At 48.5% G+C, this 24,751-nt stretch overlaps 1 protein-coding gene across 2 annotated transcripts; it reads left to right on the forward strand.

Moving 5' to 3' along the window:
* Positions 1 to 10,123: 10,123 nt before the first annotated feature.
* Positions 10,124 to 21,632, forward strand: ZIC3 (Zic family member 3). 2 transcript variants are annotated; one of them, XM_061408499.1, is made up of 3 exons: positions 10,124 to 11,744; positions 12,880 to 13,043; positions 21,063 to 21,632. In XM_061408499.1, exons 1-3 carry the CDS (start codon positions 10,688 to 10,690, stop codon positions 21,210 to 21,212), a joined length of 1,371 nt encoding a protein of 456 aa, XP_061264483.1. In that variant the 5' UTR covers positions 10,124 to 10,687; the 3' UTR covers positions 21,213 to 21,632. The 2 variants fall into 2 exon arrangements, with proteins under 2 accessions (XP_061264483.1, XP_061264482.1); XM_061408498.1 differs by lacking the exon at positions 21,063 to 21,632 and adding an exon at positions 13,866 to 16,108 and having other exon boundaries at positions 10,128 to 11,744.
* Positions 21,633 to 24,751: the final 3,119 nt, after the last annotated feature.

A 24,751-nucleotide genomic window follows, 5' to 3' on the forward strand; every position in this document is an offset into this window, starting at 1 on the left:
CTGCAATTTGAACTTCATCCACTTGCCCCCATCTCTCTCTGCCTTCTACAACTTCAGTGAGATGTCCCTGGACCCTGAGCCAAACCGAACAATCCTGCACAGCTCAGTTTCTTGTAATTGTTTAGAACCTGAGAGCCATAAGGCTCCCCTCATCAGTCATGGGGAGTCCACCTAGGGCAGCTGCTGCTGCTGCTAAGTCGCTTCAGTCGTGTCCGACTCTGTGCGACCCCATAGATGGCAGCCCATCAGGCTCCCCGTCCCTGGGATTCTCCAGGCAAGAACACTGGAGTGGGTTGCCATTTCCTTCTCCGATGCATGAGAGTGAAGTCGCTCAGTTGTGTCCAACTCTTTGTAACCCCATGGACTGTAGCCTACCAGGCTCCTCGTCCATGGGACTTTCCAGGCAAGAGTACTGGAGTGGGGTGCCATTGCCTTCTTAGACCTAGGGCAGCAGGAGGAAGCAAAGAAATTAATCCTGAGGAAACATTCCAAGTGAGAGGAAATACCTCCCCATCCACAGCCACTCCTTGTTTCTTCTGGAAGGAGGTCAGGACTGGACTGGGTAAGATGGAGAGAAGTGGGATTCAAATAGCCCTGTTATTCAAGTAGCTCCATCCTTCACTGTCTTCCTGTGGAAATTTTGTTCTGTGACAACATAAGTGTAGCTCTTTAGTTGCAATAGGATAAATGGGAGCAGGCCCCAAAGCAAACAAATTCCTTATCAGACGCTCTTGAGTTCTTTCAGTTCAGTGGTTCCTTCATTAGAGTCACCTGGGGAGCTTCAAAACATAGTACTATGGTGCATGCCTGCTAAGTCACTTCAGTCGTGTTTGACTCTTTTCGAACTATGGACTTTAGCCCTCTAGGCTCCTGTGTCCATAGGAATTCTTCAGCCAAGAATACTGTGGTGGATTGCCATGCCCTCCTCTAGGGGATCTTCCCCACCCAGGGATCGAACCCACATCTCTTACGTCCACAAGTGGGTTCCTACCAGTAGCCCCACCTAGGAAGCCCAGTAAGCCCAGGAAGTACACCTCCCTAAACTGAGTCACAAGTTCTGGGGTGGTCTGGGCATCTGAGTATTTCAAAGATTCCCAGGAGATTCCAATGTGGAGCCACAGTTTCCAATCCAGGGAATCCTGGCTCCACTCTATTGTTTCTGAGGCAGAGGGCAGGCAACTCCTCCCTCTTCCAAATTTAAAGGGATATGATGCCTGCAAAAATAACTAGAACCTGCAATGTAACTCTTGCTGCTGCTGCTGCTGCTGCTAAGTCGCTTCGGTCGGTGTCCGACTCTGTGCGACCCCAGAGACGGCAGCCCACCAGGCTCCCCGTCCCTGGGATTCTCCAGGCAAGAACACTGGAGTGGGTTGCCATTTCCTTCTCCAATGCGTGAAAGTGAAAAGTGAAAGTGAAGTCACTCAGTCCTGTCCGACTCCTAGCGACCCCATGGACTGTAGCCTACCAGGCTCCTCCGTCCATTGGATTTTCCAGGCAAGAGTATTGGAGTGGGTTGCCATTGCCTTCTCCGAATGTAACTCTTAGAGAACCACAAAAGTAACAGATAAAGCTGGAGTTACAGCTTTTGGGTGCATAAACTAAAGGGGCCCCTGTGCCCTCCTAGGGAGCGTGTTAGAAACTGAGAGGGGAGGCTGGTGTAAGCTAAAGCTCGAACTGCTCACAGGCTATATATACCACCCAGAAGGCAAGTTTGCTATCAAAAGGCAGTGCAGGCTTCCAACAGTCTTAGAGTCAGAACTACTTCTTGAAGAAGAAGGTAAGAAATAAGAATTACTGAGCTTTTTGTAAAGTGGGAAAAGGGTATTTAGGTGTTGGGGGGGGAGTAGAGGGGGGCTTCTAGAATGTTCTCAAGGGCACTTAACTGAGGACAGATTCGGCCTGTGGAACCAGTAGTGAGGAAAACAATGTTCTAGCCGTGTTTATTCTGCTTCACTTTATACATAGATCGATAAGAACCTCTATTAAGAAGTATGGGGTGGGGTGGGGAAACAGGGAAGGAAAACAGCCGTCTGCTGATAAAATGTGCTTCTCAATGGCCTTGGTCTGAGGAAAACACCAACTTTGGTCGATTTGGAACTTGGACCCTGGGGAGGGGGCCTCGGGTGCACATACGCAGAGGAAATTAGGAAAAGATGAGCCAGTGGACCGCGGCCTCCAGTCCAGCTGGGATGGTGAGAGATCAGTGCACGGCACCTTGTGCCTCAGGGTCCTTCTGTAACATGGCACTATATCTGGGGCCCAGCGGTCAGTATTACACAAGGGTTTCCCTCCAGGGGTTAAGGACCTGCTCTGAACTTCTCTGGTGGCCCTACAATGTGGGAGACCCGGGTTCAGTCCCTGGGTCAGGAAGATCTCCTGGAGCAGGAAATGGCAATCTACTCCAGTATTCTTGCCTGGAAAATCCCATGGACGGAGGAGCCTGGTAGGTTACAGTCCATGGGGTTACAAAGAGTTGGACATGACGAGCGACTTCACTTTTTTAGTTTTCTGAGAAGGGAGGCAGGAGCCCCTAGGGGCACAGTTTGGGAGCAGCAGCCATGGAAGGTTCTAGTCCCAGTGTCCGGCTCTCCCCTCCCCCCCCTCCACTCCCCACCCCTTCCTTAACCACCTCCCTCCTCCCTCCCCCCATTCCCTCCACCCACCTCAGCCCACCACCTTCTGAGAGCTGAGGGTTTCTCTTGGCAGGGCCAGGAGGGGGCTCATTTTAAATACAGATCACTGCACAGAGCCTCACTAAGATGGCTCCTGGCCCCGTTAAAGAGAAATGGCACCCTAACTGAACTGGGAATGTCACTCCAGCCTTTCTTGGGCTTGCTAGGGTCAGAGGTTCCTAAGCTGATTTTCCACAAATGGCGCCTGTGGAAAAGTCTAGGTGCAAGGAAGTCTTTCTTTCTCCATTCTGCTAGGCATATGATACCTGGTCAGGCCACAGCTTGGGCTTGAGACAGTTTCGGTCATCTAGGCCTGTCTAGAGGGCTTCCCTGGTAGCTCAGTTGGTAAAGAATCTTCCTGCAATGCAGGAGATCCCGGTGGGATTCCTGGGTTGGGAAGATCCCCTGGAGAAAGGGATAGGCTACCCACTCCAGTATTCTGGCCTGGAGAATTCCATGGACTATCCATGGGGTCCCAAAGAGTCGGACACAACTGAGCGATTTTCACTTTCACTTTCAGGCCCATCTAGGTCAGATGCCTGAATCATAGTATTACCAGATAAGATATAGGTCGTCCAGTTGAATTAAAATTTCTGACAAAAAATGATTAATTTTTTAGTGTAAATATCTCCCATGCAGTATTTGGGACATACTTATACTTAAAAAAAAAAATCAGTTTATTTGAAATTCAGGATTAACTGAGCATCCCAGATTTCTCTGCTAGACCTAGTAGCTCTACCAGAGTGCAGTGACTACTTGTGTCTGGAGGAACTGTTGACTCTGCCAGCCTACGCCAGCTTCAAAAACTGAAGTGTAATCTACCAAAACTGAGTCTGAGAGGACAAAGGTTAAGGACAGGGAGGAACTGCAACTTTGAAGAGAAATTTCTGATAGGGCTAGAGTCTGGGAGAAACAAGAGGAGGGGAGAGGCATACTTAAGAAGACAAGGTTGTGGGAGCATCCTGGAATCTTTATATTAACCTATAGTTTAAAGGAGAGGCATTCAAGGAAGTGGGGCTAAAATCCTTGCCCAAGTGTAGTGGCTGAGGACATCTGTCCATGGTAGAACTGGAAGGAGCATTTCTGAGAGAGAAAAAGGCAAGGGATGAAGTCCAGGCCCTGGCTGAGGAGGGGCAGTTGAATTGGCAAATAGTTGCCCTCTCCTTATCAGAGCCCCTGGGGCCTGGGGAACTGGCCTCGCTTCCCTCGGGCTTCCTGAAGGCAGGCAGCTCAAGGAACGGCCTTAGCCTGGACTCACATGCCTCGATGGGTTTGACAGCTACAGTTGCCCCTCAGGGTTCAGTCATGCGGAAAGGGTCAATAAACCTATGTATCTCTAGCCAAAGAAGAAAGACAATAAAACCACCCTCAGGGTCACAGGTCACACAGTCACAGATTGAGATATTCACAACTCTTTTTTCTTTCCTCTCCTCTTGTCTCCTCTTTCTCCCTCTGGTTCATTCTCCCTTGACTCTACTTTTCGCCTTTCTCCAAAACCAACGTTATGCCTGGAAATAATTACGAGGCTGAAAAAAAAATCATGTCATGCAAAATGAAGCTTAAAAAGTAGGAGAGTGATGGTGGATAAAACCCGCCGGTTAAGAATACTTAGCTTCTTCGCTGGCAACCTCCAACCTCTAGTCTAGGGGAAAGCAAACATTTTCTGTAAAGCATCATATAGAAACAACTTTAGCTTTGCAAGCCACGCTGGGTCTCTGTAGCTTAATCTCCCCACCCTTTTCCCTCTCCTCTTTTTTCTACTTCTAACCCTCTAAAGATTAAAAAAAAATAATTCTTGGCTCCTGGGGCCATACAAATACAACAGGCCAGATTTGGCTTGCAAATTGCCAGACCACATTCAAGCTAGAAGTTAGTCTAATTCACTCCTACTCTGTCTTACTTGGGGGTGGGGGGAAGAAAAGGGGGAAAAGGAGGCCCCCATCAAAGCCTTTTCCTCCTACTCCTTCACTAGAAAAGGACTAGATGAAGACTCCAAATCATGCAAAAACCACAAGCAAGTTGATTTTACCAAATGCCATTCCTGAACTATATAGAACTTCTTGGGAGTTGAATAAGCCGGGACAGCATTTTTTTAGGTGGCAGGAATTCTCACTCTCAATTTGGGCAAAAGGGAAGATAATTGAGGTAATGCAGCATCTGGCCCCCAGGGAGAAGGGGAGGAAGAAGAGGGAATGGTGGACTGGGTCTGAACTAGGGAAATGGAGCTAGGAAGGTGGGGGCCCCAACACCTAGGCACCAAGGATGAGTCAGTGCCAGAAACCATAATGTGGTCCTGAGGTACCCTTCCTGTCACCTTGGGTGCAGGACCCTGTCTCAAAGCAGGGACATGAATAAGTAAATACCCCAGGAGAGTCAAGGCTTCTCTCCACTTGTTTTGGAGCTGAAGTTATTTACCAGAACTAACGGAGCACTTAGCACCTAGAAGGAACTTGGGGCCCTGCATAAATGAGAGCTCTAGAATGTCAGGCAAGCTTTGCACCCCCAATCCATTCTTCTTTCTCTATCTCTTCAGCTCACTGGGGAAGGACTTGGAATCATAAATCAAATGCATCATTGTGTATTTCTACCCCTGCCTGGGTCTCCCTCTCCCCTTGCCTCAGTGCTTCCCACCTACAAATGGTTCTGATCCCTTTGGGGAAGGGGAAGTCTTCTTCCAGTGTGACTTGTCCTTCTGGTACCCACAGCCAGAGTGTACCTCAGATCCTGGGCAATAAAGGTACTCATTGGCTGCATGACCTGGTGGGCCAGGACCACGACTCAGACTTAGCTGTAACAGAGCACTGCCCACTGCCTAGGCTTTCACTGTATTTCCTGTATTTTCAGGGCTCTCTTCATTATCTCAAACTAGGTTCTGATATCTCTAGCTCAACTTCCTGCCTTCCTCCAAGTTCAATCCTCTTTACTTCAGCCTGTGTCTCTGAAGTTCAAATATCTATCATTTGTCTATCTATCTGCACAGACATGATTGACAAGTACAATGAATGAAAATGTCTCATTCCTGTCTGGTTTGCCTTTCATTACATTGGGCAGCGATATGCTGTGGACCGCAGAGGACAAAGACAAAACAGATATTTAAAAAGGGTTGGTTAACAATATCTACTTGTTCATTCTACATTGAATTTTAAAGGTATTTAGGGCTTAAAACTTTTTTGTGAAATGATGAGAGGGTAGTGCAAACTCTGATGCAGCCAATAAAATCTGGACCTCAAATAAGCGGCTGCTGAAAGTGTCCACTAGTCCCGGAGCTCCCAAGATCGACAGTTTAGCTTGGCCCCTGAAGCCAATTAAGAGCTTTATCTTAGCATAAAAATAAAGAGGAGTTAAAAACTCATTCCTTTCCCAGCCTTCTTCTCCCTTCATTTTTTAAAAAAATTGCGATTTGCAGTTTTTCTTTTAAAAAGATCTGGAACTCTTTTTAAAGAGGGGGTTGGATTGATGTAAGGAAAGTGCTGTTTACCAGGGGGGAAAATGCATATAATGGTGAGTTTCAAGTACATGTTTCAACGAGAAACACTTGGTGCTTCGCTAGAAAGAGGCAGGGGCACGAAATTCAGCGTCTTGGAATAATTCCCTTCCTGGATTCAAAGATTCATTTATTGAAATAAATCAGGAAGCATTGGCAGAACGGAAATCCGCTTGCTGGGTTTAAAGGGTCTTTAAAATGTTCCGAGTGTTAGATTGCAAGTCTTTTCTAAATACAAAACAGAAGAAAAGACCGCAGTGTTTCCCTTGGACTTAAAACTGCTAGATCTCCGACTTGGGATAATTTCATGTCCGCCACAGAGACTGTGTTTTAAGAGGAAATTCTGCCCCATAGAACAACTGCTGTACATGTTTTGTTTTTTAGCAGGCTGGATTGAAGAGAAAAGTGCTGCAAAGTGGGGCTCTGGGTTCTATGGAGAAACCAGTTTATCCCTACTGCCCGTCTGGACATTCTGTTTCCCTCTTGCTTCTCCAAGATGGATCCTAAAATTCTGGCTCAAAAGCTTTGCTCGTTTGGCAATGATCAGTTTCTCTGATTTTATTTATTGCTTCAGATTTGGGCATGAAAATAAATCTTTTTCCTATTTACTGTTTGAACTCAGTGTGAGGGAAAGGATCCCATTATATTTCCTATCCATACAGACATGTGGATATTTAGACCAGACCACATACAACTGGGGGACACATAAAAGAGATTTATTGGTTAATTTACGCCGCCTAATACACATGTAAACCCCAGTAAGCCAAAGCTGCCGAGGGAGCCTCGGTTCTAGCGTAAAATAAGAACCACGACTCCTGGGTTCCAGTCGCCCTGCCCTGCCCTGCCCTGCCCTGCCCAGTGCTTCCTTTCTCCACCTGAGAAACGAAGAAACCAGAGCTCTCTTCTGTCTTACCCCAGCCTGTGTGCAGAAAAAAACTTTTCTTCGCTTGCTTTCCGCCACCACTCCGCTCCTCTCAGACTCAGCTCCCTAAAGCCCCCTGTCCCCCGAAGTTGTTCCCAGGGTCTCCTCCGAAAAGGGAGTCGAGGGGTGGGGGCTGCAGGTAATCAGAACCTTGCCTATTATTATTGTAGTTGCCTAACAGGAGTGGTTTGCTTGGGGTGGGGGGGGGGGGGCGCGTTAGTTGTTTTCTTAGGCGGTAACTTGCTATATCTGGAGGTATTTCGCTTTCTATCGTGTTCCAAAGGTCAGGGTTCCCCCTTCCCCCAAAGGAAACCTCCACCCACGCCAACCGAAATAGAATTCGAAATGGCCTGCCTCTGCCCTGCAGCTCACAAAGTCCCCAGCCTCATCCTCTTGGGGGTATCTGGGGTCCCTGCGCCCTGCCGAGCAACGACACTCCCTCAAGAGTCGCACATTCGGGCTGGGCCGGGCTGTCCTAGGAAGGGCTCCACCGCCCGGGGTTCTGGCCTGGCTGAACCGCCTCAGGTCGGCCCCTTAACAAGCATCCCCCCTCCCCACTTCTCGGTTGATGATCTAATTGAATTATGCCTTTTTGTTCCAGGGACTACAGAGCACGTGCTGGAGGCAATTAATTATCAGAATGTGGTCAGATGAAGACGGACAGTGGGCACTGGGTAGGTCAGCGGCGGCAACATCCCCCGCCCTGCGCTCGGGACCCCTCCCCCAAAAGGGGCTGGCGAGGGGCCCTCGGCCGCCCTCCTTCCTCGGCTCCTCCTTGCCCCCGCAGCCCCGACCCGGACTCCCAAACGCGCGTAGGCCCCTGGTTCTCGGGGTACCTGGCGGGGCTCCCCGGAAACCCTCTCATCAGCGCTGGCCGGGCTAGGGCTTGAGAGCCACCTCTTCGCCGCCCCCGAACCCCGCTCTCCTCCGGGCTTACGCCGGAGGAGATCCAAACTTTTTCTGATCAGCTGCGCGCCCAGGGTCCGTGGGGGCTGGTGGGAAGTGAAGAGAGGTAGAAAGAAGGAAGGATATAAAGGGGGAAGGGAGGAGAAACGCGGAAGAGAAAGAAAAGCTATCCTCCCTTTTTGTAAAGCTGACTCCAGGGAATTCATTTGCATAATTTAGGCTTATTTGTTCTTCTCTGAACCTTCCCCCCCCCCCCAACCACCACCCCACCCTTCCCGCAAAGAAACCCGCTGCTGAGCGACACTGAAACCAGTCTTGGCGAGCCTATTTTCAGTAGCTGTAATAATTTAAGACAGCAGTGAACTCACCTTCCAACCTGGGGGGAGAGCTCTGATGTAGAGGGAGAATTGGGGCGAGTTTGAAGGGGAGGGGGTGACTACGGCAAGTGCGCTACCGGCAGGGTTTGCCCCCAGCAAACTGGCAAAGAAAGAAGGTGAAGTCTTGACCAGGCCTGGAGGAATGGGGGGCAGGAAGTGAAAGACTGCAGTTTATAAAGCGCTGCTTGAGGCGGTCTCTTCAAGCGTCTCTGAACTTGATCAGATGTTCTGTTTCCTACAGAGAGATGGCGGCCAGGCTGTGAGGCTGCCTCAAGGCGCAGACTTTGGGGCTCGGCTCCGTTCGGGGTATGACAATCATAGCCATCTCTCTCTCTCTCTTTTTTTTTTTTTTTTGCCATTCTCGCTCTCTTATATTCTTTGCAAATGCCCTGCTGAACCAAAAAAAAAAAAAAAAAAATGAGTGGATTTATAGCCCTGTCTGAACCTGGTCATTATGTCCAGAAAGACCTTGCACCAGACAGGAGAGGGGGCCCTGATCCCACACACAACCCTAGAAAGACAATATTTAAGGGTAAGAAGTTCCCTAGGTGACTAGAAGCTTCTGCAGGTAGAAGAGGGCAAAGCCCTGGCAGTTCAGAGGGAAGAGAATTCCACCTCACAAGCCCCATTCCCGCCCCCACTTTTGCATTTGAAAATGTTAAGAATTCGAAGCTGATTAGCCCAGTGGTTTGAAAACAGGCACTGATCCGGTGTGTGTGTGTGTGTGTGTGTGTGTGTGTGAGCGAATGTGTGTGCAGTGAGTTTGCTGTGTAGTTCATGCTGTGTGCATGTTCGGCGTGCCAGGGTAAATGTACGTTGTGCCTGTTTAGTATTTGTGCTTCGGTGTGTTTGCAGTTATACGTGCGTGTGTGTATACTGTTGGGTGTTTAATTTGTTGTGTGTCTGTTTCCCTTTTTGTGTGTAGTTTGTTGTGCGTGTTTACTGCTGTGTTGAGAGCGTGTTTAGTGTCGTGTGTGCGAGTTTACTGTGTTACATGTGATTGCTGTGTTGTGTCTGGTGTGTCATGTGGGAGGGTGGCGGGGACAGTGGCGAGGACAGTATACTATAGCCACTACTCACATACTGAGAGCCAATGGATGGCTCAGAGGGAAGTAACGGAGATGGCTCTAATTCTAACCATTTCTCCTCGTTTTCACAGACGGCGAGCTGGCCGGCCTGGGTCCAGCCTCTTGGGTCAACAGGACCCACAGCAGCCCGTGGGGAGGACGCGGCGAATGAGCCGCGAGAGTGGAACTGTTCTCGCCCCGGGATCCACGCCTGGGGGCACATTCTCGGGGTGGTGAGGCAGCGGGTTGGGGGGCCCAGGCAGGACTGGACGTGCAGCGCCCAGCCGACGGTGGGAACGATCCTGGCGAGGCAAGGAATTCATTTGGTAAAAGCGGGTAAAGCGGGCGCGAGGGGTGCTCGCCCGCTTCGGGCGAGGGGGAAGCCGGGGAGCGGCCCGGGCTCCGCCCCGCCGGTCGCCGGCTGGAGCCTGGCTCCAGTTCCCCCACGGCAGCGCCAGCCTCACGGAGCCCACTCGCGGGTTCCCGGCCGCCGCCGCCGCCGCCTCACCTGCCAGGCGCCGGGCCACGGCCCAATCAGCGGCGGTCGCTCGGCCGCGGCTGCCATGTTCCCCACTCCGCGCTGCCAATCAGTGTGGCGACTGCCAATGGGCTGCGGGGCCGGGGGTCAGGTGACCGCGGGCCAGCTGGCTCCCCATTGGCGCGCGCCGCGCGGCCTCCCGCTCGGTTTATGTGAGAGGAGTGAGTGATTGACTTTATCAGTCCAAGGACACTACTCTGGAGGCGAAGAGGCTGGGACTGGCGCGGCGAGCGGCGAGGACCGAGCCTTCCTCCTGCCTCCTGCCCGCCGGCCGCGAGCCTGCTCTGCTTCTAAGCGCACCCTAGCCGGGAGGCAGGAACCTCCTGGTCCCGCGGCTCTGCGCTCTCGGGGAGAGGTGGGGTGCCCGGGACAGGATTGGCAAACTCCGCCCTCCACTTATTATTTTGCTTATTTTTCTTTGTGCGCGTCTGTTAGTTTGTTAAACCAGATCTAGTTCCAGAATCTTTTCTCCTCCCTTCTACCCCCCTCCTTCTCCCCCCTCCTCCCCCCTCCAGGTCCTTCTACTTCCCCTCCTCCCTCCTGTCCCTCTGCAGGAGACTCTCTCAGCGACGGAAAGTTGCAGTCCCTGCTTCAGCCTGAGGGATCTCCCGACCACCGTGTCCAACCGTCGCCACCCCTCTTCGACTTCGACTCTGTGGAGCTCTCCTTAAGCACCCTCGATCACATCTGCGAGGTCGCTGGTGTCGAAAAAGAACCACCCATGACGATGCTCCTGGACGGAGGCCCGCAGTTCCCAGGACTGGGAGTGGGCAGCTTCGGCGCGCCGCGCCACCACGAGATGCCCAACCGCGAGCCGGCGGGCATAGGGCTGACTCCTTTCGGGGACTCGCCCCACGCCGCCGCCGCCGCCGCCGCCGCCGCCTTCAAGCTGAGCCCCGCGGCGGCTCACGATCTGTCTTCTGGCCAGAGCTCGGCGTTCACGCCGCAGGGTTCGGGTTACGCCAACGCCCTGGGCCATCATCACCACCACCATCACCACCATCACCACGCCGGCCAGGTGCCCAGCTACGGCGGAGCCGCCTCCGCCGCCTTCAACTCCACGCGCGACTTTCTGTTCCGCCAGCGCGGCTCCGGGCTCGGCGAGGCGGCCTCGGGTGGCGGGCAGCACGGGCTCTTCGCCGGCTCGGCGAGTAGCCTGCACGCTCCGGCTGGCATCTCTGAGCCCCCTGGCTACCTGCTCTTCCCCGGGCTGCACGACCAAGGCGCTGGGCACCCGTCGCCCACCGGGCACGTGGACAACAACCAGGTCCACCTGGGGCTGCGCGGGGAGCTGTTCGGCCGCGCTGACCCGTACCGCCCGGTGGCCAGCCCGCGCACGGACCCCTACACGGCCGGCGCGCAGTTCCCGAACTACAGCCCCATGAACATGAACATGGGCGTGAACGTGGCGGCCCACCACGGGCCCGGCGCCTTCTTCCGTTACATGCGACAGCCCATCAAGCAGGAGCTGTCGTGCAAGTGGATCGACGAGGCTCAGCTGAGCCGGCCCAAGAAGAGCTGTGACCGGACCTTCAGCACCATGCACGAGCTGGTGACACATGTCACCATGGAGCATGTGGGGGGCCCGGAGCAGAACAACCACGTCTGCTATTGGGAGGAGTGCCCCCGCGAGGGCAAGTCTTTCAAGGCGAAGTACAAACTGGTCAATCACATTCGGGTGCACACGGGCGAGAAGCCCTTCCCGTGCCCCTTCCCGGGCTGCGGGAAGATCTTCGCTCGCTCCGAGAACCTCAAGATCCACAAGAGGACCCACACAGGTAAGGAGGAGGGCGGGCGGGCGCGGGGTTCGCCGCGGCCGCGCGCCGCGAAGCCGACATGCACCGCGAGGAAGCGAGGGGTGGCGGCCGTAGAGAGAGGCGGCGCCCCGCCGGGGTGGTTGGAAGAAGTAGCGCTGTCAATGTCCCTTCACCTCTCGTCCTCCCCGCCCCGCGGAGCTTTTGCCCAGTTCTAACTTCCCAGGCGGACGGCTGTGCGGTCTCAGGAACTAATTGGAACCTTCTCGCGCCCAGGAACCCACTGGCGCCGCCTCTTTTTGTCTCTTTCTGGGTTACTCTGGAGGGACTCCGAACGTGTGCAGAGAAATTGTTCACAAGCGACTTAGCTCTCGGCACCCAGTCGGGGGAGGCAACCATAGAAATGCTAATGAAAACTAACTTTCGGTTACTTCCGCTCTTTTTTACCCTTGATTGGCACATCTCCTAATTAAATGACTGGTACTTTTGTCAAACTATTTTTATTTGGAGTTCCAGGTTCAATTCAGTCCTCCGGGAGGAACGCTAACGTAGAAAAGGCACCCCAGTTTCGTGGCTTGTTCAGAGCATCTTGTAAAACTGTCCGGAGCCCCCTGGATTTATATAGTTTTCTCTTTTCGAACGTTAAGTACGACGACCTCAGCTTTTTAATGCTGGGCTTAGCAAAACCGATGCATTTGAAAGAGGCAAATTAAAAGGTACAAAGGAGGAACTAAAAGGGATTGTCCCGTCCTCGGTCCATTGTCCCTCCCGGGCTTGGCTGCCACGCCGAGATACCGGCGGAACGCGGCAGCGCTCGGAGGCCCCGGGCCGGGTGGGGGGCGGGGGGAGTACCGCAACTCGGGGGAAACTTTGGAGGAGCCAGGGGCTTGCCCTCTGGCCCGAGAACAAAGGGACGGGCAGGTTCTGGGCCGGCCCTGCCTCACCCCCGCCCCCGACCACTGCTCCCCACCCTAGCAGGCTCAACCCGCGATCTCCATTTTTCTCCAGGGAAAAGAGATGCCACGGCAGCCCCCAGTCGGCGCTCCCTCTCCGGGCAGACCGCCGGAGAGCTCTGTCTCCCGCTGCTCGGCCGGAGGACGCTCCTGGCCCTGACTCTATCCCCCCACCCCCACCCCCTTTGCGTTTCTGCCTTTTGCAGGTGAGAAACCTTTTAAATGTGAATTTGAAGGCTGTGACAGACGCTTTGCCAACAGCAGCGACCGCAAGAAGCACATGCATGTGCACACCTCGGACAAGCCCTATATCTGCAAAGTGTGCGACAAGTCCTACACGCACCCGAGCTCCCTGCGCAAGCACATGAAGGTAATTACCTCTTTATTAGCGGTCGGCGGTTTATAAACACTCTGCCCGACACCGGGCTGCGGAACGGAAGCGCCCGCGCTGCCAACCCTGTATCTTCCACGTTAAATCCGATTTGCTCCAGCGTTGACACCTTGAACCCATTTGAGGGACCGGGAGGGGGGACAGGGAGGGGGAGCGCAGTAGGGAGGAGGAGGAGCGGAGGGAAAGATCAGTTGTTTCCTGGGAAGCTCTAACCGAGCTCGCCGGGACTGGATGTCGCAGTGGCCGCCTCTCCCCGGCTCAACCCGCGATGAGAACCGAGAGTGCCCGCGCCGAATCCGGGGGGCGGGGGGCTGGGGGCTCCGTTCTTCTTCGGCTTCGGGTAAAACAATAGGGCCGAGGAGCGCGGGGGGATTCCCACGCAATTGTCGGAGCCCTCGCAGCGCCCAGGGCGCCCGTGCCACCTTTCTCTGTACCTGCTTTCGCAAGCCAGAGCGGTCTTGGCCAGACTTGGGCCCGGAGTATTTTATAGGGCCCCAAAGACTGTGCTTACCCCGCTCCAGCCGCGGAGAAAGCATTTCTGAAGGGGCATGACTAAACTAGAGTACTTTATTCCTTTTCCACAATGGCCAATCTTAGGACTCAAACTGGTTTTTTGACGAATGTCTTGGGGTTTTCTTATACATCGGTAATGTGGAAATTAAAAAACAAAACCCCCAAATCAGCAGCATTTTGTCTTTTAAGTGGGTCACTGGGCGGTCTTGCTCTTACAGTGCTCTTGTTTTTGCTTGCACAATGCCAGTTGGAATTATATTCATTATAATATATACATGTTAATTTTAGGTTCATGAATCTCAAGGGTCAGATTCCTCCCCTGCTGCCAGTTCAGGCTATGAATCTTCCACTCCACCCGCTATAGCTTCTGCAAACAGTAAAGATACCACTAAAACCCCTTCTGCAGTTCAAACTAGCACCAGCCACAACCCTGGACTTCCTCCCAATTTTAACGAATGGTACGTCTGAGGACAAACACAAACCCTGTTTAACCATAGAATGGACCAAATGCATTTTAAAAAGAAAACTGAGACCAATCAGATGGAAATGGAGTTGTAAGGCAAGAGGCCATATATAGGGCTACATCTGGTTAATTGCAATTGTCCAGGAAGGTTTTTGGGCAAGATCCAAAAGTAGCCATGCCCTCTTCTCAGGATTAGAAAATATGTTTTGGCATTTGAAGGATTAAAAAAAGATCTTCTCACTGCTTTTTCCTCCCCTTTCTCTTGCTCTCTGCTCACCCCATCCCTAAATGCCTTCAGTTCATTTTAACTCTTGTCCTGTTTCTTGAGAGGAAGTTATGGAAGTCTTATTGGTGGTGATGCTAAAACTGATGGAAAAATCTTCGCCTTAGTGGTGATTGTTTAAACTCTCACAGTCTTAAACCGTGCCAAAGTCCTGTTATGTCTTGAACTTTTCCTCAAAGCATTACACTTGTGAATGTATTTTTGTCTAATGGGGTTAAAACTGTTGTTCAGTATTTTTTCAGGCTGAGGATGTGATGTTACTCTACACAAATTGTGACGTTTAGTATACAATTGCCTTTTGTAATAACTTTCTTTTTTGTAAATACATATCCATTGATGCCATATTTATCGTTTGTAATTTAATTATTGCTACAAATGCCGGGAACTGAACAATATTTATGGATAAATGTTTTCTAACAAATTCTGTACAGCTTTTGATTATAACCGCTTTAGCATTAAAATTTATTGTTTTGAAAGAAGAACACAATTTACAGTTTTTGAACCACTGACTCCTTTCTCTTGTTTTGTAACAGCCTCCTTCTTCAAAGAGGAGACGTGAGCAAATGAATCTTGTTTGTTGGTATTTATAACTCACTCAGATCCCTTTTTTAATTGTTAAATTATTTTTCTATTGCAGTATAGATTCTTTACAGTGTCAGTTTCCATCTGGGAAGACCCTCCTTTCTTTAGCTCAGATGGTTGTTTAACTGCGAGTTTAAATGTGTTTGTCCTGGATTTTCTGCATGCAAATCAAATATTACTGATCAATTCAGTTAGTGGCCATGACATCTCAATCTTGTACTTCAAAGACTGAGAAGCTGGATTTAATCATCCCTGCCCTACATATATAAACCTAAGGTAACCTAATGAGTTTTATGTCCCTTAGTTTTTTATTATCTTACATAAAAATGAACATTGCGGCAGGATGCATGTCTGTCTGTTCTATCAAGAGATCACCCATATACCTATATATGTTTGTATCTATGACTTATCTAATCTGCCTATCAAATCTATCTAGCTATCTATATATTTTCAAAAGTAAGCATATGTCTGAAACAGTGATGACGAGTAAGGCCGGTCGAGGCATGCTTACTTATGATTAAAGTGCTTCTTAAAAGAACCATAGTCCATTTACAATTTTGGAAGGCACAGGTTGGTTTGTTTTGCTGTATATAGTTCAATTCGTAATTATCACAATTATTCATAACATTTTTATAGCGGTGTAATAACTGCAGCTGTTCTGAAATATTATGGAAAGAAAAAACATTTGCAAAATATGTATTTTTAAAAGTTCATGGTTTGTAGGCAAAGATGTTAAGAGCATTGTTTCCATTAAAATCAATAACAATGAAAAATGGTTGTTTGCTTTGTGATAAAATATTAACAATCCGTTTAATCTTAAGTGAAGCAACTCATTTGGACAGACCGTTTTTTTACAGTTGTTATATGAAAAAGAAACATTACTATTTGGGGGGGGTGGAGTGGGTAGAGTATTGAGGGGTTTTTTTTTTTTTTTTACTAATTTAGGGTGCTGTTTAATATTGAGAGCCCAATCTGCATGAATAACCAACTTGCAAATCAGCAAATAGAATGGTGGAGATAAGGAATTGTAAAGAATTTAGAAATGTAATGAATAGGCTTAAGTATCTCCTTCTCTTGAAGGGGCAGTACTCTAGGATTTGTGGTGGCAGTCAGTTTGGTATTATTCATAATCATTTTGAATTCTAGAATTTTGTTTATTGTTCTTTTTGAAGAAATAAAGTCTTGGCACAACTATTTATAACATTTTTGTATTTGGTGCCTGATTTTTTTCCCATGTTCAAATAAATCAACCTTAAATTGAAATGCTCAGAGAAGTTCTGATGATTAAAAGAAACTTTGATTCCTTGGATACAGTTGAAACAGTCTGTTTTAAGTTATCTACTGATCTTTGTCAACAGACAATTAGTTATTGACAGTTTCTAATTGCAAATTGCTTTGGATGTGATTTCTTGTTTGTGGAGAATGGTTTTTTGGGGTTTTTTTTTTGCACTTTCCTCCACCAGTAGACAAGGCAAAGGCCTGAATGCCATGAACGGATTGGGATGCCTTCACAAGTGTGAGCAGGTAACCTGGTCAGTCTACTGCTCCTACCCCCAGACATTCTAGTCTTGACCTTGACATTGAGGGTGCTGGACCAAATTCCTATTTCAGGAGTTTTCCTTCACTTCAAACCAGAAAGCATTTTAAATGCTCAGCAAGTTTTCAGAAAGTGTGTACTCATAAGATTGGCTTTACATGTGTTCCAACTGAAGTCTAAATGATGTTTTTCTTCTGAAATGTGCATTTAACTTCCACAGTTTACTGTTTTCTCTATGAATTTTCTCTCCACCCCCAACTTCACCTAACCTTAAATGACAGTAGAGTGATGGGTTGGATGCAAGATTATTTCAAAAACTTGCTTCTCCCACCCCCCATTAAATACATTAAACAGACATCTCCTTAGGAGACATTAAATTTGATCTTTTTTGCTAGGCTTGAAATTATTCTGCCATGAAAATTTACAGTAGAGCATTGTGTCCTAAGAGGGGAAGATGTGAATTAACAATGATGATAACCAATATTAAGATGTGAAAGTTTTGCCCCTTACATGATATCCTTTAATACGGATGTAGCATCGTTATTTCTGTCTATCCCTCTGCCCTTGTCATTTGTTGCAAAGAAAACTTTATTTTAGTAGAAAACTTTTCACAGATTTTCTTTCTATAATCTGACTCTGGGAGTACATATTCTTCAATTTTCAGTAAGTCTCTTAAAGAATAAGCACCCCCTCCCCCGCCGCCCAACAACAACAAAAACCTTTGCAACCCTAAAGATAGATAAGCTGGAAAACATGAATGTCAGCTGGATTCTTAGTAAGAGAACGGTTATTTTACTTCTTGTACCTGGTAAGACCTTTGTTAAAAGTCCATTATCTTTTCCAAAATGGGTGGTTTAGTTTAACATTTCCACGAAGGTGTCTATTTTCATGCAGACAGAAGTCTGGACTTCATCCAGTTTGGAAGGTTAAAGATCAGGGTCCAGGCTAAGCAGGGTTGTGGGTCCTAACTACCGCGGAGGTTGAAGAACTAACAGGAACGCCTCTGCTCACAAAGCCTCCTAGGAAAGTTGTGTTCAGGACTTCCTCGCCCCTCCCACCCCCCTCGCCGCCCGCTGTCTCTTCGCCCCTGGCTCCTTCTCCCCTTATAAAACCCCCAAAACAAACGAAAAAAGCCTAAGGGCCTTGGCCCTTAAGCTTCTGAAAGAGTCGCTACCGGTCTGCCCATCCCCTGAACCGCGCGGGATCTCAGCCCCGCAGCCGGGCTGGTTTTCTTTCGGGCGGTCTTCCCCCACGAGACCTAAAGTCTAGTCGGGCTCGGCCCCGGGACGAGGCGTCGCGGAAGTCAGGGCTCCCGCTCGGGGTCCTCAGGCCCCTGGTGGGGGATCCCGGGGTCCCTATGCACACACCAAGTTCTTGCAAGGCCCGGTCGAAGCTGGGGCCGGGGGGGAGGGGACCTCATTTCCTAGAGTCAATTCTCTTGCGGTCTCGGCCCGCTGACCCTTTGACCTCCACCTACAGGGCCCTTGGCGGCCGTAAGCCGGCGGTCGCCCGGGCTCCGAGGACGCTTCGCGCCCCATCGCCTCCCGGCCTCATTAGGCCGGCGGGTCTGTAAAGCAGGAATCAGCCGCTGCCTAATCCGGACCTGGGGTCAATATGAGCCCAAACAATGGTGAGCTCCGAAGGCCACAGCGCAGCGCTGGCCGCAAACTTTGTGTTCCATTCATTTTCTGAAAGCGGCGGGGTAGGGGAGGGAGGGGAGGTACTCGCACGCCCGAAGGCCGATCCCAGCGCCCGGGGCTTTTCAGCGAGAGTCCCCGCTCTCCGGCCCTCCCGGTCTCATCGCCGCGCCAGGGTTTTGGAAGGGCCGGCAGGGCGCTGGGCCCGGTTCGCGGCCCGCGCGAGGGCCCAAGGGCTGGCCTAGAGGCGGCCGCCCCCGCACTAAGAACAAGACTTTGAAGTGGGTTTTTAGCGTGCACGTGTGAGAGCCGCGCCGGGGCCGGAGCGGGGGCCCGCTGGGTGGAAAGGGGAGGCTCCGGCCCAGACCGGCCCCTCCTCCCCCGCGCCCCGTCGCTCCGGCCTTTTCAAGCCGCGGCCGGGACCCCGCCGGCCGCCAGCGCCCAGAGCCCGCGCTGTGCGCAGGCGCAGAACCCGCAGCCGTCGAGTCATTTCGCTGCGAGGGGGCGGCGGGGGAGAGTTGAAAGCGGCTCGGCGGCGCCGCGGCCTCGGCCGGGCCGGGAAGGGGGGCGGAGGGCCGGACGGAGCGGGGGGGCTGGTTTTGGGGCGGCTCTCGGGTCGGAAACATGGCGGCCGGATGCGAACCCCCGCGGAGCGCAGCAAAGCGCTGACGGCGGGCTGCCGAACTGTTGTGTGGTTTCAACTCCCTTTTATTCCTCGGCTCGGAGCGCCTCGCGGGAGAATGTAGGTCGTGGCGGCCGAGCGCAAAATTGTTAAAAAAAAAAAAAAACGGAAGCGGAGAAGTTCTTCCAGGGCATCCTGGGCGTGGGAAGTTGGCGAGCCTTCTGGGGGCTGGGGTTCCCGGGAGGGAAGGGGGGTAGGCTTGGACCTGAAATCTACCCGAAGCCTCCCCACCCTCCGGGCCCGACTGAAAGCGTTTCTCCTCTGACCCCCTCGGGGTGGGGGATGCCGTTTTGAGCTTCGTGCCCAAGTCGGGATCCTCCTGCACCTTCGAGTCGCGAAAAATGCCAAGGAGTGGACACTGTTCTCTTCCAGGACAATGGCGGGGCGCGTGAGCGGAGCACGGAGGCACCGTTTCCAAACCGGGTGCCCTGGATTAGCCGCACGGATATGTCATTGCGAGTTCGAACCCTACACGTTGCTCATGCCCCGTTTTCTGCATATCTCATTTAAACGCGGGCCTATGAAAAATAGCACTGTGTGCGCTTTTGTGTGTGCTGTTAACAGCTGGTCGTCTTACGAAAAAAGGGGCTGGAGGGAAGGCCATGATTCCGAAAACTTTCATTCAGCTTTAGCTTAAACCGCCTTAATGCTGGCGTGTGAAAGAACCCCTGGTAGTTCTGGGATCTCGAGTCCGTGTTTTCTCTGCAGGGAAAATGGAGCAGATGTCTTTCGTGAGGGGGAAAAAATGTGGGCTTTTAAAAATGTAGTTTTTGACCCCCGTCTCCTCTAGGAAAATAAGCGGCACGCGTTCTTTCAGGTTGCGTCTTCGTGGAGGCCAACAGCTAAACGAAAAGACAGCCTTCTGGGCTGCCCACTGGCGAGGATTTGGGCTCCTGAAGGTGTGGGCCAGCTCCCGTGGGCCACCTTGAGAAGGGCCCCAGGTGGGTGGGCAGGTCATTAGCAAAGCTGGCCCAGATCTGGGGGGAAATCTGCAAAACAGTGCCTTTATCTGCAGAGAACAATTGATGGGGTTGTCTTTCCTCCTTTTCAGTGCACAAAGAAGACGGCTTTGGAGCAAGAATTTGGAATATGCATTTAAGTTGTCGTGCTTTGCATTGGAAACCCCTGGGCAATTAAAATAAGCCTGCCTTGTAGTATTTTCTGTCCTTTTCTTATGTGTGGTTCGTGCAAGTCAAAGGGGATGGAGACCCTTCTACAGTTTGGAAACTTGTTTTGAAATAGCCACCAAACAGATTTTTACCCCTTTGGGTGAAGTTTGCTTCCAGGGTTCAGCCTCTTCACCCCACCCCCTGACTGGAGTAGAGTATTGACATGTTTGAGAGAGCAAAGGAGGTAGATGGTGCTTGCTGTATACTTTATTTTTCCATGCTGTAGTTTGAACCCTGAGATATGAGCTTTTTCCTGGCTAAATCTCTTGGTACCAAAAGTGTGGAAAGTGAAAAGTTCATTAACTTGAAAAATCTTTAGCCAATGGATAGGCAGTTTGTCTCTCTGAGAACTGCAGTGCCCAGAACGTCTCTAAGATTGACTTTGGAATCAAGCTAAAGAAGCACTGGTGAACTATCTCCCCTGGATACCTGCGGTGTTCTTTGGGTCATTTGATATGGTAAAACTGTGGTTGATTTTCATAAGAGTTACATGAATGGAATTTCTTCTAAACTGGACGAATGACAAATTGGTAGAACTCTTATATTTGTTTGAATGATAACTCCAAAGGGCACTGCTTTTCCCTCTGAGGTTTGGTTTCTACCATCACTATTGAAATTTACAGCTTGAAAAACACTAAGTTCGCAGGAAGCCATTAAAGGGGGGAATGTTCAGAGGACTTAGACTAATAATAACACAGGAGCAAAACGTCTTTGAATAAGATTCTTGTTGCCAAAAATCTGTTGAAACTAAAGAAAACATTTATTTAAAAATCATCTAATAGAGCAAACAATTTTGTATATTTTTAATGTGATGACAGTCCAACTTGTTTACTGATGTGATGAATAGAGAAATGTGAGCCCTGTAGTAAGTGGGAGAATAGCCTTCACCAAATGGCAAGTTTCTAATGTTTGTTCTCTGATAGAGTGTGTATGTTGTCTAATGCGTTTTATTAAAACACAACCTATGTAAAGACCATTTGAGCATAAGGTGTTAAAAATAGAAGATTCCATTGTGTTTTATTATACGCTAGCATTTAAAACAACATATCCAGTAACGTTTTATGGTATTTTTCTAACAGTAAATGTAGCTTGTTTTGACCTATCTGCAGTTCACTTTTTGTTTTTTTGCCAGTGTTGTCCTGCTTGGTATCCGGGACAGTCTCTAATTCCTGATGAAGAACTTGATACTGACGTTGGTATGCAGCAGCCAGCCCTCCATAACACTACCTATCCTAAATGCAGGGTTAATGCCGAACCTACTGTGCAAGAAATGATTTACTGATGAGGTTTCAAAGAAAACCACATCAATTTGGATGTCTGTTACCTTGAAGTGATCATTTTAAGAGTAGTAGCTTCTTCCCTAGGTATAAAAAGACTATTTTCTTCTTTGGTGTATTTCATTCTGTGTTGAGCAATCATTTGTGAAATGAAAAAGCAAAAAAGCACCCCCCACCCCCCGCCCCGCCACACACACACCTCCAGCCAATTTAGGATCATAAACGCGAAGATGGAGGTGAAGACTAGCCTAATTCAGTGTGTATTATCTCATGCATTGTGTTGACCTTGTTGAAAATCTCTTTCAAATATCTGCATTCCACATGTAGAACTAAAGTGTTTAAAACTAGAAATATGAATGCTTGTTTTGTTAATTTCTTGTTTGTGTTCAAAAAGCAACATCCAGGATCTCTACAATCGACTTAAATAAAACCATTTAAATTATTTTTTGTGATTATTGTTTTATTTCAGTGACAACCATAGCCCCTAACTAAATCCTCAGTGATCAAATAACCTTGATTAACTTGTTGAATTGGGACAATTTATATTCTATTCACATCTTTCATGATACAGCTTGGCTTTCACTGAGCAATAAACTTGGGAAAAAGACCCAACCCGCTGAACAAACCCCAGCCGTTTTGAGCTCACAGTGTTTTCCCGGAGGAACTCAGGGCCAGGTGCTGGGGAGGTCCTGGGGACCTCCAGGGGAGGGGAGGAATTCAGAGTCAAGGATTGATTGGGATGATTAGAAGGAAGGACTGGAGATAGGAGTTTGGAGAAAAAAAGAGCATTTGAACACCACTACCTGGATGAGAGAGGAAAAGACAAAGCTGAAAATAACCTTAAAGGAGAAAGGAGGGCCTCTGAAAAGGGGGCGTTGCAGCATTGCACATTATATGGATATAATTCAGAAGCTCCAAAGTGGTTCTTGGGGCAGACAACTTGGCAACCATTGATTAGAACACTTACAGAATCATGGGATTTAGGTGTTATTAAAACACAAGTTGTTGTTAATTAACTGTAGTGTTAGAGAAGATGAAGACACTTCAGAGAAATTCTTCAAACTCCAGATACTTGATTTCTCATTTAAAATTTAACATCTGTAATCTAATGTGATCTCTGAGTGGCCATCATTCTATTTATTTGACGTGATTATGCCATGGTGAGGTATTATAAAATTGCAGCCTGATAGAGTATATTGCTATTGGTTCTTTAGATCCAATTTTATTAAAATTTCTGCTAAGTAGACTGATGATACTGGAATTTTTTAAGTAAAGGGGAAAATTGCTCCTCTCCCTCTGATTTTTGTTGTTCATTTACATCAAGAGTAGGCATACCGTCCAGTCAGGAAAGACTGTGATTCTTTGCTCCCTAGAACTTGACATTCTTATATCCCCCTAGAAAGATGTTAGTAGGAATTTTTGTTTTGTTTTTGTTTTTAAGAACAAGAACTGTGTTCTTTCAGACAGGCAGTGGAGTGTTACAATGGGATTATTAAGAAAGGCCTTGGAAAGGTAAACTACCAAGTTGTGCATGAGCCAACTGCGCTGTGATAATAATACCTCCTAGGGTTATTCTAAGGATTAAGCAAGAAAATGTCCATAAAGAGCCTGGCACAGAGTAGGGCCTGGACAAATGTTAATTTGCTGCTTTTCCTCTTGCAGGTAGCTATTGTTTCATTGCTTTGGGGTGGTTTCATACTTGTAATATTATGGAATATTTTACTAAAAACATAGTGATTTGCACTGGGGTGCAAATTAATGCAGTTTCAGAAAATAAATGGAGACTTAGAGCATCTAAGAAATACTGCATTTCATAAGCATAATCACTAGATCAGGCATGTGAGTTTATGAACATAGCTATGAATATTTAAACACATAAAATTAAAATGTTATTAAATGCCTGTTGTTCATTATCTTCCAATGAATACACTTAACTCTTAGATTAAAAGTAAGTTGTGTACTTAAAAAATTTGTACACATAGTAATTTAATGGTTTAATTTGACAAAATTTTTTACTTTAGTCAACAGCTTCTTACTATATTTAAATGACAATTTTACAATGTGAAAATTGGCATTCACATTTAAGGAAAAGATTAAATCTTATGATGCCTTAAATTATTCAGTTTCCCTCTACTAAATTTATGTTAGTATTATGCAGGTGTGACTATAGAGTAATGAGGCTGCTTTTCTTGTGGGGCTTGGAAGCTTGCTCTGAAGGCAATTCCCAGAGAGGAGCCCCCAAAATGTTTTGACCAATGTCAGGATCCTTAGAATGAGTTTATGGACTCCCTAGGTGATGGCCTCACTTCAGATACAAAGTGAACACCAGCCACCAGGCATTACAGCCATACTTTTGTTTTTTATTATGCTTTTAAAGGATACCCTGATTATTTTATGTTAATAAAATTGAGGCTTAAATGAAAATGTAGAAAGTCTCTATTACAGCACTATGAAATGTATTTTTCACAGCCATATGTCTACTTACGCAGTAAAACAAGACAGAAATACCTACACACGAAGCTCTTCCCAGAGGAACTGACGGGCGAGTATTTCTTTCCTTCCCAAGGATTTTGGGGGCTTGGAGCTTCCCAGAGAGTCTGTACTGCTGCATGATAATGGCTTTTGTATAGAGGCTTGGGGGATGTTTCATTATTCCTTTCTTCACTGATTTAACACCTTTGTCTAGCTTTCTTCCTGACCCCGCCCTATTAGAAGCGAAGGTCCAAGGTGGTGGTAAACTTATTTTGAGTATTGGTTTGTTGTCACCGAGTAAGAACAAGGTTATATTAAAGAAGCAACTTGAAAACTGATGTCTAGTGCAATGCTGTGGTGCCTCCCCTGGACGGACCCTTCTATAGGTGTGATCACTCTCGAGTCCAAAAATCCAGTCAGCCCAGCCTTTTCCTATAGAGCAGGCAAGGGGGGTGGGGGGTGGGGCAGGAGAACACCCTCTTAGGTTTTTCTTAGAGAAGAATTCAAGTGCTTACTCCTTTTTTTTTTTTTGTACTTTGGGTTAAAAGCCCTTTTAAAGTACATTGGGTCATCAGAAACCTCACTAAAGAAATGAGAAAAATGTTATTGCTAAAGATTTCCTCTGTAAATGTCCCAGAATCGATAATAGAGCCTATTTGTAGTACAGATAAATAAATGCATTTTAACATCTTGATATAAATCCAGTGCATGGAAATTGTTTACAAATGATTCACTAATGTTACCCAGCCAGAACTTACACGGAAAAGCTACACTCATATTCTATTTTTGCAGCTAATCATCCACAGAATGTGTAATTGGTTAGGCCAGCTGATAAGATTTCTTTAGAGATTTCACTACTCTTTACAAAAATATTTAGTCAGGGTATCCACTGAGATGTGACGTCTTATTGGTTGTGGTGGTAACCCAATACAGAAGGTGTTCTGTTAACTTCTGACCATTGACATATTAAATGAAGATGTTCAGTTGAGCAACATCAGTGATTTCAATTGATTCATCAGTCGCCAGTATCTAGCAGCCATCATGTTTCACTTTGCTAACAAGCTGATACCCC

This window comes from Bos javanicus, chromosome X (genome assembly GCF_032452875.1).
Source record: "Bos javanicus breed banteng chromosome X, ARS-OSU_banteng_1.0, whole genome shotgun sequence".
NCBI lineage: Eukaryota > Metazoa > Chordata > Mammalia > Artiodactyla > Bovidae > Bos > Bos javanicus.

Coding starts and splice junctions, on each gene's coding strand:
- ZIC3 (XM_061408498.1), top strand. CDS start 10,688: ATGACGATGCTCCTGGACGGAGGCCCGCAGTTCCCAGGACTGGGAGTG. Junction 11,745..12,879: donor CCACAAGAGGACCCACACAG/GTAAGGAGGAGG, acceptor TGCCTTTTGCAG/GTGAGAAACCTTTTAAATGT. Junction 13,044..13,865: donor CCCTGCGCAAGCACATGAAG/GTAATTACCTCT, acceptor TGTTAATTTTAG/GTTCATGAATCTCAAGGGTC.